Below are 15,049 nucleotides of genomic sequence, written 5' to 3' on the forward strand. Positions count from 1 at the left end.
TTCTTTTGCTGTCATCTTGTTTTTTTTTCCCTGTGTCTTCTATATTGCATCGCATTCATATTAAGATACATTATTTACTGCTGTTAACAATATTTTCTCATGATTGACCTAAAGGTCTTCTTTCCAACGCCATGCGCGATCCCTTTACTCCCTAAATATTCCCGAGATGGAACTTGATGTGTCCCGTATCTGCCGTCTCACTATTCCTACTCAGATCTTGTGGCCGGATTGAACGCTAATCTCATTAACTCACAAGAAAGCGAGCCATCCATTCACCATTAAAAGATAATCCAATTTCCTTCAACGTTTGTCTGGAACCTTATTCAGTCTGCGGAATGTGTAACAAACTACACATAATCTCAATTATGCCTTTCCGTAGCTTCGTAGTCTGACTGGCGGATGAGGATACAATATTTAATAGCGGTTTGCTTCATTTACCACGATTATTCAAACAAAATCTGTTTTCATCTCCAACATTTTAGCCAATAAACTGTTTTAAAATTATACGAAAAACCTGAATTTCGAATAGACAATTTAACCCTTTAAAGTCCCACATGCTTTAACAAACAATAAACCAGTATTTCTAACACAAAATGTATTCATGGGTTTCGTACGATTTTCATAATGTATATTGATAATTTCCTTACTAAACAACATTAACCAATTAATCTCTGTAAGACTAACGTTTTGTAATTTCTCTCATACAAAAAGTGACCTCATTCAATTTCAAAGGGTTCCAATGTGGATCTTATTCAAAAATATATTTTGATGACACAGATGTGACTCGGTTTAGGTGACTCAGATTGGTTAAGATCTTCAGTCGTTCTGATTATGAAACTCAGCGTTTATTTTTTATTATAATTATTATTACAGAGCATGGCTCAGTTAATTTATAAAGTTGACTAATTTCGACACATTACTGACTTTCATGAAACATGATATTAAATAACGGAAAAGCTCCTCCAAAGTAAGAGCTAAAAGCCTAATTTCATTGTATTAAATGACAAGAGTTTACAACTAGAAAGCAGTAACAGCAGAAGAATATTATGTTCTAGGGTTGCAATATACATTAACTACGAAACTACATCCACAACAACATTGTACACACTGCAAATAATAAACTATTTATCATAACTCATTTCTCGTGAAAATGGATAGGGCGAAGTAAGACAACATCTTGAAAGCATTGAGTTCCACGCATCAACGTAACGAAAATGTTATGGCTTTGTCCAAAACTGTAGTAACAGGAATATATCCGATCATGTTATGGCTGCAAACGATCATATTAAATTTCGCCAACAGACATAATCGCATAGTTTGTAGTCTTCAACGAATATTATTAGGTACATGGAGATCGAACCAGGACGGGTGAAATGGACGCAAGTGTAGCACACATGAAACCGAAAACAATTAGACACGAAATTTTAGTCGAAAAAAAACTTAAAGGAAAAAACAATATCACTTAGGAGACTTAGGTGTAGATGACAGAATAACATAAAAATTGGGTTTACTGAAATTGGGTATGAAAGGTGAAATGGCATCCCTGTTTCTCTGTTACCCAAACCAAAAATATCAACAAATCAATTTATCGCATGGTGACATAGATACAGAGGTTACGTATCACTAAATTACCTGTCCATGAGTAGAGAGGTACTTCAGGAACAATTGTATATAAAAATTATGGAGTAGAGAAGCAATCTGTGAGTACTGCACAAGCTCAACCTTCTTCAATACAGGCATCTAATATTACTACAGTTCAAACACGGCAATACTTCCAGATGGACGTAACTCTTCCACAACTTCATTTCTGGATGATACAAAAACAACAACAAAACATTCACCCACACAAAATCATGTTAAGCACGACGTACATACGGAACAACTTCGAATACGATATTAAAAATACAATAAATCTAGAAGAAAACATCATTTGAAATCTGATAAACATCTGACTAAAGGTTGCATTTAAGAAATTATATTTAAGTTTATATAATTTTATACACCTGAAGATGGTTCTTTTAGAACTGAAACATGTCGTGTAAAAATTGATGATCTAATGTAAATCGAACATTTCGATAGAGAACATCATATAATATATTTTAAATATTTAAATGTTAATTATAGTAATATTTATATTGCAATTTGTCGTCTCCTGCTATCAGACGTACGATACATCACAATACAAACTTGATAATGAACATCTAAATACAAACACCAAATCATTATGAAGACAGAAAATCTACAAACATAATAAAAGATCAATAAATGCAATGCACCGAAATGTATAATAGTTTTAAAATAGTATAAATTGATAAACCTGAAGATGATGTCACAAAACATCGAAACATGTCGTTCATAAATAAAAGCGCTGAATAATGTAATATCGTATTACGATAAAGGAGCGCCATAAATATAACATAATACAATTTATACTGTAAATGTTATAATATTTTAACAACATTATTTTAAATAAGTTTGTGTATAGACTGGAAAAATAAATATATATATTAATATTTTAATATTTAATAGGAATTTTATTGTGATTAGACTGACAAGATTTAAACAAATAAACAAATATTACTAAAAGAGTAAAATATATTAATTTACCTTGAGGTGGAGAGTCAAAGCAAGTACACAGAAGTCTGGTGTGAATTTTTTTTGGAAACGTTCACTTGAATGACTAAGAAAAATTTAAGATAACGATAAAACGGATGTTGGGGAGAGAGATAGCAAATATGGAATATACGCGAAATTATACCACGACTGTGCCCCCAATAGGTCACCTTTGGTAGTAGGTATCGGTGTTGAAATTTCGGGTTCAGCTGTCACACTTGGTAGCCTGCTTTTACATCCCTTTTTCTGTTTCGTGTCGTTTGAAACGGGCAGCCATGGGCTATGGGATTTTCCGCCAGTCGGACTATTGTAGTAGAAGTAGCTGCCTCACGTACTATTTCCGGTAAATGAAAAACATCGTATAGAGTTCCGAGAGACGAGAGAAGGAAAAAGAAATAATCGTACTCAATGAAATGGACCGGTGTTCTGAGTGGCCAACATGAGTCTGTCTACCTTCCTACCTGCCTCTCTGCCACACATGTACACATGGTCTTCATTCCATGCACTCCATCCACACGAATGCCTCCATTCCCTGTCCCCAGGACAAGTTGAAATTCCGGCAACAGCTTTTGCAATATGGACAAAAAAAAAAAAAGATGTTTCCTGAAAATCGTATTTTCTAAATGGACCTCTGCGGGTATCGGAGATCATCATTACGTTTCTAGTTTCAAAATCAAACGAGATTATACCCGAAGCTGTTCGACGGGACAGCGAACAAAACATTTCTCAATATAGGATATGTCACAATAGCGAATGGAATCTATGAAATTCTTTCTCATCCACGTAAATATGCAACTACGGGCGGAATAATAAGTTTAATCCTTTTAATTTTCACCTAGAAAAAGAAAACATTACCTCAATGTAAACACAATGCATATTCATTACAAGAATCATTTGGTTAATGTCGTTTAAGACGGAAATAATAGCTGCTTATCTTGAGAAAGATTTGAAACTATTAAGTACACTCATTGGGAAAAAATGCGGAGTTGTTTAACGTTAAAGCAGGTGTTACGTACAGATACCACTGTGTCTGAAAGGGTTAAATGGGTCTAACTAATTATCCCTCTTAAGAAAGAAAGTTTCCTTTCATTTTGTTGTCCTATGAAAGAAAATAACTTGCAATGAACTAATCCTTTGCAAATGGAATCCTGCCTAATTATTGAGTTACGAATCAGAATTGGCCAGAAGACACAATCTGTGATTGCCAACAACATTAACGGAACATTCCTTGTAACAATTCCAAACCTTTGGTAAATCTCAAACAACTACATGGATCAACAATACAGAAGATTGGGTACTTAAAAAATAGTTGTAAGTTGCTATATTTCCATCTTAAAAACCTTTAATAAGAACTTTAAAATGTCTGAGAAGTAATGTGAAAATAATATTAAATTACTGAAGTAACATAATTGATTAAAAATTGAACAAAAATCCCTTGTTATGAAAGGGCCTGATAAAAAGTCATTTTATATGTTTCTAAAGAGACATACTTCGGAAAGCAAATTATTATTTGGGTGAAACACCCTTACATATTCCCCCTTACGATTAAGCTATGGCCTATGTCTGATACTTTATTTTAAATAAGTTAGCGCACCTAGAACTGCCCTGGACCCCCCTGTCTCAATTACAGCCCTGCTTCTATAATTTAAAAAGCAAAATTTTTAAAAATATTTATTTTAACGTAAACAATTTATCCTAGTTACATTTATATAAACAAACTCTGCTTAGAATACGTAAAAAGTCAAGTAGCCAACCATGTACAATGGCGAAACTATTCCCGTACAAGACCGTTAGATTTAGAAGTGGAATTCAAGAACACATTTTAATAAAGATGAATGCATGAGGCAATATATTTTTTGTATTCTCACTCCGTCAGACGAATACTCCAGGATATTCTGAAGGACTACATTGCTTTTAGTGTTGGAGTTATTTTTCGGTCTGACTTTGACTAAACCGTTGGAGAGTCAGAGGGGAATATGAAAATGTATGATCCTACATGGGTTTTGTTGTGCCACAACAACAACAACAATAATAATACTGCTATCTAGCAAGTCTTCTCTGCACAGTTTTTATGGATTTATGAATGACCACAGAGCTGCACATAAATCAAAGGTCGATATTCGTAGGAGGAGGATCGATTTAATACCTCTCAGGCGTAGTGTTCCGAACAACGGTCGTGAACCCCACGAACAACCTTACTGACCTTTGGAAAGGGCATCCACTCTTCTCGGATTTTTAAATTCAGTTTTAACAGTTGTAGGTTACAGAATGTAATTCTATATCCTTGTAAGATAGCACGTACTTTAAGAATTGCAAAGGATATTCACAGTTAAAGAGATGCTATGTACAGATTACGTCATAACTACAATTTTTTAATCGGAGTTATGCCCGAGATCAAATCCGATAAACACAAACTGATACAACGATTAGGGTACAAAACAACGCACAGGAAACAACAATATTCAGTTCTGTACATCGAATCAAAATTTCCGATCAAGAATCGAGACAAGATTTGCGAGGTGAGTGGTAAGGATATTGTGCAGGGGGTTGTAAGGGGCAACTTTGCTAGTTATTACACAGAAGGGGTAGGTATGTTAAAAGGTTCATCATATTTTCTCATTAATAAATGTAAGCCTCGGTTTTTCATGAGAATTTTAACTTCTTAGAAGTTAAGTTAAATTAAAATATAGCAGCTGTTTTAATTGTAAAGTTCTTGTGTTTGCAAAAATATGCCTCTTTACAAACGGAAATAAAAAAATTACAAACACCATTTGTTATTATTTTATGGGTAAAAAAAATACTTTCACTAATGAATCATGTTAACGACTTAATTCATTTTTGTTATTTCTGAAAATATCCACTTTATTTAATTTCGTGAAAAGTCATTAATTCGTGGAATTTGAATTCATTCTGTTAGGAATTCCTGGTTGCTGGACGTAACTGCCCCTATCCCAAACACATAGTTGCGCCAATACAAAACACACAGTTTTTTCACAAAAGAATGCCAGTATTTCAAACATAAATACTTACTGAATGCTACAAACAGATCAAACAACGAAGCAACGCGCGCCAAACTAATAACAAAGTACAATTTTATTTATGGTGTCTTATTTCGGTGTAGACTACCGCCATATTTCGGTCACATTGTGTGGCGATTACCAATTAAGGCGTTTCCGAAGTTTTTTATTTATTTTTATTTTTAGTGTTCTGTCTGACGACAGGTCCATATGAACAGGATCCTTCCATCCTTTTTTCGGACTGGGACCTGTTCATATACGTTCTTGGCAGATGATCCAGAAGTGGTTTGCCATTGCCTTCTTCTGTGTGTGAATGGAGTAATTGTTGGGATGCCACGGAGAAACCGGGGAAGCCCCCGGAGGAAAACTCCGTGTTGCCTAGACCACGGCCTTGCCCAACACAAGTTATAAATTCGGGCACCGCCGGGAATCGAACCCGAGACCCCAGGATTACAAGGCCAGCGTTCTAACCGCTAGACCACCTCATCTTATTATTATTTAGTGTTCTGTTTGACGACAGGTCCATATGAACAGGATCCTTCCATCCTTTTCTCGGACTGGGACCTGTTCATATACGTTCTTGGCAGATGATCCAGAAGTGGTTTGCCATTGCCTTCTTCTGTGTGTGAATGGAGTAATTGTTGGGATGCCACAAAGAAACCGGGGAAGCCCCCGGAGGAAAACACCGTGTTGCCCAGACCACGGCCTTGCCCAACACAATATATAAATTCGGGCACCGCCGGGAATCGAACCCGAGACCAAGGCAGCGTTCTAACCGCTAGACCACCGTGGAGGTGTTTCCGAAGTAATGGATGGTAAAGGATAACCATCGATTTCTAGAACTAATACTTAATTTCAAGGCTTTTTTTAAAAAAAAAAGTGTACTCATCAGAGTGTTGATTTGAATCTTACAATAAAATCGCTAATCATAACACATTAACGTGGCGTATAAATGATACAGTACAGGGAAACACAATTAGGAGTGTCAGATGTAAATAACCAAGTAAAGAATCCGACGTAAAACGAAGAGGAACCATTTTCCAAACTGAAAAGTGTTTTGTTGAACGTGGCAGTGTACTGACCTTCCATGTTGGGGTCCCACGATGCCGAAGTCATACGCTGAACTTGCCGTAATGTCGGAGTCAGGAATCGCTCCGGTTTCGAGTCCCAGGGGCACACCGCAGTTCACTGTAATCAGAACCCATAAAAAAACAACCCTTAGTGCTATCAAATTCTGTACTGCGGGAAGGTCAGAGATTTGTTACTACATTGACCAAGGATGGGAAATTTACTAGAGAGCAAATGTTGTTAATTGTGTTAGCTGTTTATTTCAGTGTACATAAATCACTTGTTTTGCAGCCTGAAGTACACTGAAATCTTGGACCATATCGGTCCAAAGTCCAATTACCCAACTAAAAGCCATGTTAGATTTTTTGGTAACGATAATCATAAATCAAAAGAATATTTACAAAAAAAAAAAATAGCAAACTAAATTCGACGAATGCCTACTGCTACCAATCAGTTCAGAATCGACTGACTTTTAGTTTCCTAAGATCGTAAATATATTCCATAACAACGCAGAGAAGTACAAAAATGTTCCGGAAAATGCAAAGGGAAAGCCTCTGACGGAAATCGAACTCCGGTCGTGCAGCACACAGCTTGTCACTTCAGTAACTGAGCTGTCACGTTGCCACAGAAGAGGAGGGTTGTGGTTATAAATGGGTCTGGGTACTGCAGTTGTGTGGCTGTCCACCCGCATACCACGCATGGTCCGCGATGAACTGTTGTAAACTGAGCTCCTGACATGAACCAGACGTCGCTGCTGAGCTCTGTGTCTGTCTAGACGCCAGATGGATCACGGCGTGAATCAATACATTTTAAGTCACATTCGGTTCATACCTTAAAAAATGACTACTTCCTGATTACGACGTGCTGTTTCACAATCACATCAGATTACTGACGTCAGTTGATACAAACAAATGGATACGATGCGATATCGACGCAGAGTAATCGATATCTATGATAGATTCAGCGTAATTCATTAAGGGTTTTTTTTCCTCCCATTCTTCGATCGCCACGACTTTAATGTGAGATAATTATTAACTTAGTTACACATTTTGTTGATCGTCTGGGTTCTAATATGGGAACTTTAATTTGGTTCCATATTTTCCTAGTAACGGCGTCTAATTAGTTTCCTGTGACACAATTTATAAAATTTGCACCGACAATGAATGCTGGGAGCGTTTGAGAAATGAAATATATACACAATTCGTCTGAGCGAAACGTGTTCTGTTGTTTTCTTCTGACTCCGAGACACACGCGTGCTTAAACCTCCATAAAATTCAAAGTCTACCAAGTTCCACCATAATTAAACAGTAGAGTTATTTTCAAACAAACATTTAACATAAACATAATAAAACGGTTCATTTCAACATAACTTCACTTCAGCTAGAATTTAATAACGGTATCCAAGGCTGGAACGAGTTCTTCGTTTACTTCAAAATTAACGTTTAACAACACTGAACAAATTAACGATCAAAATCCACGGAGTAAAATACATGAGAAGGTAAACAAACATGCTCAGTCAAGCAATGCCTTGCATTTTATGGAACAAGAATGTTCATTACTGTGTTCACAGAAGCCTGTATTCGGTCCCTAACTTGATACATGTGAGTCGAGTTCACACCTCTAAACCGTATTTCCTTGAGATCCATTTTAATATTATTCTCCCACGTACGCTTACGTATTCCTTTCAGATTCTCCTACTACATTTTTGTTACGTCACACTTACAATTTTAAATTTGTGTCTGACAACAAAATTTTTACCCCGATTCTGACAGTGGTTTATTTAATTGTGTATTGTAATTCGTACGGAAAACAAAAAAAACCCACCAAAATATCAGGTGGAATTTTCCCCTACAGATATTCAAACCAAGTATATAGCGATTACAGACAGGCGAGTTAGCGATGAGCTAAGTTGTCCAGTCTTACACCTTGAAACGCGGTAATTTTTTCCAGGTAGCCCTTAATGTGGTTGACAGCCATGAAACCACCGCATAACCCTCGGAAGGTCTCTAACCCAGGACGAGGGAGTTCGCTTCGCAAGATATCGCACGGTCTATATGACTGGCTGTGAATACGATAAGCTTACAAATAAAAATATATTTTGTAGATGTTCCTACTTGGGTAGCTTAGTAAGACTTTACTAGCTGCACCTACCAGCTATTAGTTTCACATGAGGCCACAAATTTCCAGGTGTCGTGACACCTATTAAGCTGGTAACCATTAATCTCCTGAGTCAGGCAGTTTCCATCTGCGTCCCAACAAATGACAAGTTTTACAACTCGCAGACAAACTAACAAGTCTGTTCAAAATGGAAATTACCCACAAAAGAGAAAATATTGTACTCTCTGGTTCCAGGACGCCTCACAAGAATAAGCTGTTGCAGTCAAGGGTTAGCACCGATCTGAAAATGTTTCGCACAAAACCTAACTAAGAATTAAAACCCTTAGATACGAAATTAAATAGAGCGAGGAGGCACTCAGTGGTTGCGACATTACCGATATTCACCGCCGAGTGGTTAGCACTCCTGCTTCGTGATCAGGAGGTCCCGGGATCAAACTTCGGGCTGGAGACCGGCTGTCTTGACTGTTTTCGTAATTTTCCTGAGCAACCCCAAACACACATCTTTGGCTTATTAGTATGGGCCCTGTAAGATTTGCCAAGCTACGACGTTTATGTTAAATGCTAGTCGAGAGACATTACGATGTATCTGACCTACGTGGCACCCGCGCTGTACGTGCAGCTAATACGCCAACTCCGCTTGAAATATATGAAGATACAATCTTCCTTATACAGTAACCAACCTCCTTAGTTTGTTTAGCCACGTGTCCTGTTCCTTAATGAAGGGGGCAGGAGTGGTCCACTCAATTTTCCTTCGAATAAATAACGTTTGCAGGTTGGTAATCCCCCTAGGTCACGCGTGCAACCTCATGAACACTGTCCTGCCATGCAATTACTTACACTTGTTAAAGACTTTTTCGAGTTTTCACAGATAAGTAGTCACAGGGACAGGTTTATAATTTTTTGTTCTTTAATTACATCAGCTTCCAACTAAACACGGTTAATTTAGACCTAATAATAAGAATCAGCACGTATGTTCCACACATTTGTTTTAAAACGCAAATATATTTGTGTGGTTATGCTAAGCAGCAGAGGTATTCAGCATAATTTATCTCAAACTGCACAGACATCTTAATATCTGCAATTACATTTTACAAAGTTCTACTTTTATAGGTCAATATGAGCAGTAGGTAGGATGAAAACAATTTTGGGTATTTTAAAACATCGGTCATTCCCTTTACTTCAGGTTCTACAAATTCTTGTGACATTCCGGTGTAAAAGAAGGAAGGTTCTGCTTCTAAAACGAACGCAACAGTTTGATTACGACGAGTTATATACTTAATTAACAAACGGTTTCCCCGCGTACTCCCTGCTTAATGAGAGGCTGGGGTCATCAGAGAAGATTATCCGAGTAACAGGAATTCGTAACAGAAACATTGATCAGATTCACGGTACGTGATGAAAATAGGTTGTCTCTTGGTCATTTTCAGTCCTAGACTACGAGATTTGGAAATGCTTTCAGAAACAGTTGGAAGAACGTCCGTCTAATACAGTAATCTGAGTCTTGAAATTTCAAAACGCGGTCGGTCCTGACACTATAAATCTGTTCGTAGCACTTGTGATATCCAGGGACGGAGCAATCAAACGCGAATTGTAAGTAACAAGGAACTAATAATATTTGAAACGTGATGCACATCAGTAAGAAGTTCCTAATTAACATTCAACGTAGTTACGACTTAACGCTAATATAGTGCGCTATAAAGTACTCCGCTTAATAATTTTACTTACAGCGAACATTAAACTGGGAACTGAAACAAAGCACATCTGTTAGAAATATGAAGGAAGCAACGTCACTTTCAGAACAGCTTCCGAAATAACTCTGCTTCAATAAAACGAACAAGAGTATCATTATTCAGTTGGCGAGAAATAATAAACACAGTATTACAATTCTCTGTGACATTCTCTTTGGCTGCAACAATAAATATATTTTAAGAGTCGGTCCACATCATCTAAAGCTCAGTATCCCCTCTCATCTGTCTACATTCCCTTAATCCGATTTCACAAGCTGACACGTCGCGAAATTCCCCACCCCCTCAACTCACTTTACTCCATGTTCTTGCTTCAGCATCCGTGCACAATTGTTATTCCAACAAAGTCAGCTCGCAACCCACTCAAAGTTGTTAATCCAATCCTGGAATCGTGCGAGGCATTTCTTTGATGTCGGAGAGGTGGATACAATACGAAGGCATGGACTCTGACAGCAACTGCTTGTTATTAAACACTGGCCTCTGCTATGCCATATATCTGTCGTTAAATAGGTTATGCCACGCTTTTCATTATACTCATGATTGCCTGTTAGGTCGGCTACAGTATTTCCGCCTCAAGTAAGAATCCGGGATTACCCACACTTCAATTTGTGGTTTCAATGCCCTTTTTCCCTAAATTCTACGAACTTGTCGAAAAAAGATGAAGCTATCTTATCCTTCAGTTCATAAGTTAATGCAAAATTCTATGACCGTCTTCGGGCATGTTGCGTAATTTTTTTTATTATTAGTGTTCTGTCTGACGACAGGTCCGTTTACTTGGCAGATGATTCAGAAGTGGTTTGCCATTGCCTTCTTCTGTATGTAAATGATGATGAATGTGAAGTAATTGTTGGGATGCCACGGAGAAACCGGGAAGCCCCGGAGGAAAACTCCGTGATACCTGGACCACGGCCTTGCCCAACACAAGTTATAAATTTGGGCACCACCGGGAATCGAACCCAGGACCCCAGGATTACAAGGCCAGCGTTCTAACCGCTAGACCACCGTGGCGATCGAACCCGAGACCCCAGGATTACAAGGCCAGCGTTCTAACCGCTAGACCACCGTGGCGGTTATGTTGCGTCATACAGTCTGGAAAAACTTTACCGACGATTAAGAGTGACTAATCGCCCTGATGATGAAGGAAGCAAGCGCCTCTGAATTGTCAGCAGACTTCTACCAGACTACATGGCGCAGTGTCTGGGAAGACGGCCTGGCCTTTATTCTCGCCGCCCTGAGAGCCTGAAATTTCATTTCATATTGTCACGTTCTATGAATTGAAATAGCATGAAATTGGGCTGACTCATATATTTAATGATTATTTCTATTACTTGTATTACAGATACCCGCCGCTTTAAGCGTAAGCAAATATCAGTATCGCTACGAGTTGTTAGCGAGGTGACGGAAGGCTGGAGATATTAATACGTACGTTGAAAGTTTCAAACTACGAACAGAATTTGAGCTCCACGTCGGAAGTAATGTGAACTCAAAAACAGCAAATCGATATTACTTCTTTTGGTGATGAACCGCGTCTCATCTTAAAAATGTTCAAGTCCTGAAGATGGCAACTGGAACGTTAGTCGAAACATTGGAAAATTTCCAATATTCGAATAGGTTCATCCCCAAAAGCCGAAGTTGTGCACATCTTAATTACGCTTTTCTTTGATTACTACGTCGATCCTTCTTTCGAAAATTCGAGACAACATGAATTCTGCTCTGCGGCTTAACCACCACAAACAAGCAACTATGGACGAATAAATAAAAGACTACCATGTTCATAAAAAATACCTTACAGGCTTTTTACCTCCACTCTCTGTGTCACTCACTCACTCACGTGCAGATAACGGCTTCTCCTTTCGGTACCCTACCCTACTACAGCTCCTTCAAAGCAGCAGCACCTAATTTCCCTGTCTGGCTCTATAATATTCACCCTTCCTTTCTACCCTTCCGCTCCTCAATTGAAACCCCTAGCCACTATGCAACCCATACATTCCCACCCCCTCCGGCTGGCGACGTGGTTAGAATAATAAGCTTGATGCGATTAGCTTGGCTGACAAGCAAAATATGTCGCGACTGGATTTAGTACTGGCCAAGCTGAAGAGAGTCCACAGTGGGAACAGCTCCAAGCTAAATGAGTGGATGTAGGGGTGAAAAGAGATGGATAGTTAGCTACTCTCATTATACAGTAGACAGCCAGTACCAATGTTACAGAAGTGTACGTGGTATATACAGATTTTGAGTGCTCAAATTATACACTTCGAAGCGTTTCCTTACCTACTAACTTAGCCTAGCAACCTCTAGGAAACTGATACAGCTGGCAAGACTTTTCAACAGAACAAACTTGAGTCAATAGTTTTCAGGTGCAGAAACAGAGGTTCCAAAGGGTTTGAGTTTCCAGTTGAATCCCTGCCTGTATTTCATAATTATTACCTGCAAACAAATAATTGTAAGCATTTCAAAATTTCAAGATGCTGCAACTGGAATTCTGGTTCTGATAAAAAAAAAGCACGCGAGGAACTTTCATCTGATAACAGAATCACTTAAGTTTAAGCACTAATTTGTGTTAAAATGCTTACCTGGTGAGACAGTCTAAAAATTAACTAAAGACTACAGAGTGTAACTCTAAACACACTAAAGTAACATATTTCGACAACGCGAGTTAATTGACGCTGAAAAGACTTTAGGATAACTTGGAATAAACCAACCTCCTCCTGAATGGCTAATGAGTGTCCTCCAGAGGGCCAAGGTGATTGAAGCGTAAATCCGACTTGTCACTGGCAGTATCTGATCTTCTAATTACACAAAACTTTAACATTAGTCCCTTTATAGTTCTTACTACCATATTATTTCACCACAAAGACTTTTCATCGCTTACTATACGCAGAGTAACATTTTAGCGCACAGAGGAAATACATTTGTATAATCTTTCTTGTTTTTATTAAAATTTGGAAACTTTCGTTGCATTGAAACACAGATTATAAAAAGGGCTCCATTAGAGGAGATTACCTAACGAGTACTCTTGCTGCCTGTGGACGGAATTGAAACCATAGCGACCGCAGACCGACTTAACTGAAGGCTTAGTTCAGAAATCCTATTTAACTAATACTGGTAGAAACGCGGATATTCCATAGAACGAAGTTAAACCTTAACTATGGCCTAGACGAATAATGACGGCTCTGAACCATGTCATTACCGCACTTTGAACCAAGCGACGTTACAATTTTGTATTCGGACACTAGAACTAACTTCGCTGTACTAGTTAACACCGTCTGTTTCGCATTCGGAAGGTTACTGGTTTGAATCTTGATACAGATAAAACTACCATTTTCTGTGGTCCCTCGAAGAAAATTATGGTTGTGTAGTTTCACAAGTTATGAAATTCATAAATGGTGTTTTTTTTCCTGGCTCTTTCGCCTGTAAATGTTAAGGGGATTCTCCGGTTGGGGATTCCCCATCCAATAACTTCCGCAAGGTAAACCTCGTGCAAGTCTTAATGTAAAAGTGGTCTTTATTGTTATTCGATTTCAACCAAACCTGGAATGCGTCCACAAATTATCAATACTCTACAGTATAGAACTCCGTGAAAATCCGTTCAGCATCAAGCTTTTATTTTTTTTATTTAGTGTTCTGTCTGACGACAGGTCCATATGAACAGGATCCTTCCATCCTTTTCTCGGACTGGGACCTGTTCATATACGTTCTAGGCAGATGATCCAGAAGTGGTTTGCCATTGCCTTCTTCTGTGTGTGAATGGAGTAATTGTTGGGATGCCACGGAGAAACCGGGGAAGCCCCCGGAGGAAAACTCCGTGTTGCCTAGACCACGGCCTTGCCCAACACAAGTTATAAATTCGGGCACCGCCGGGAATCGAACCCAAGACCCCAGGATTACAAGGCCAGCGTTCTAACCGCTAGACCACCGTGGCTAGCATCACGCTACAAGACAATAATGAATAATCAAACTCCAGAATTATCCTGACAGAGAGTGATAGAAACCTCAATCGGAATAGTCGATAAGTATATCGAGATTCGAAATTCGTGTCGATTACAAATCTCGACTGTTAATGACAGTGACAATAAACGATGACACAAGGGCATGGCGAAGAAAATAAAACACTTGACTTCTGTAAAGACGCAAGCTTGAAGTAGGTACAACCAGTTGATCTACAGTTCTCTTAATTATTGGCACGGCCAATCAGCATCATGGGGTGCACAGCTACCTGTTACACTTAACACAAATCACCCACAACACGGGCTTACTAGAGTAATCCCGCATTATACATGTAATTGTTTCTTGGTTTCAAGTAATCAAACAGAGAATCTGTTTGAACCGAATTCAATTTATTAACGTGATTAAACGTTAAATTCATAATCGACACATATATACATACACGTATAGCTGTGTTCAGAACTGTAATGGAACAAACAGTGTGAATGGAATCTACACTGGCCTTTGAGGCACTGACAATATTGTAGAGGTCAACTCATTCAA

General features: G+C 38.4%; 1 protein-coding gene across 4 annotated transcripts in view; it reads right to left on the bottom strand.

Moving 5' to 3' along the window:
- Ddr (discoidin domain-containing receptor 2) overlaps positions 1-15,049 on the bottom strand; it is a 140,632-nt gene that overhangs the window by 100,570 nt on the left and 25,013 nt on the right. For all 4 annotated transcript variants that reach the window (XM_087351861.1, XM_087351860.1, XM_087351859.1 and 1 more), the window contains exon 2: positions 6,713-6,818. In XM_087351861.1, coding sequence (XP_087207987.1) covers positions 6,713-6,818 — 106 coding nt within the window. The remainder of the gene's footprint in view (positions 1-6,712; positions 6,819-15,049) is intronic.

The sequence above is a fragment of the Zootermopsis nevadensis genome, unplaced genomic scaffold, assembly GCF_977971745.1.
Source record: "Zootermopsis nevadensis isolate Lab colony 2312 unplaced genomic scaffold, Znev_1.0 Znev_ptg000020l, whole genome shotgun sequence".
Taxonomy (NCBI): Eukaryota; Metazoa; Arthropoda; class Insecta; order Blattodea; family Termopsidae; genus Zootermopsis; species Zootermopsis nevadensis.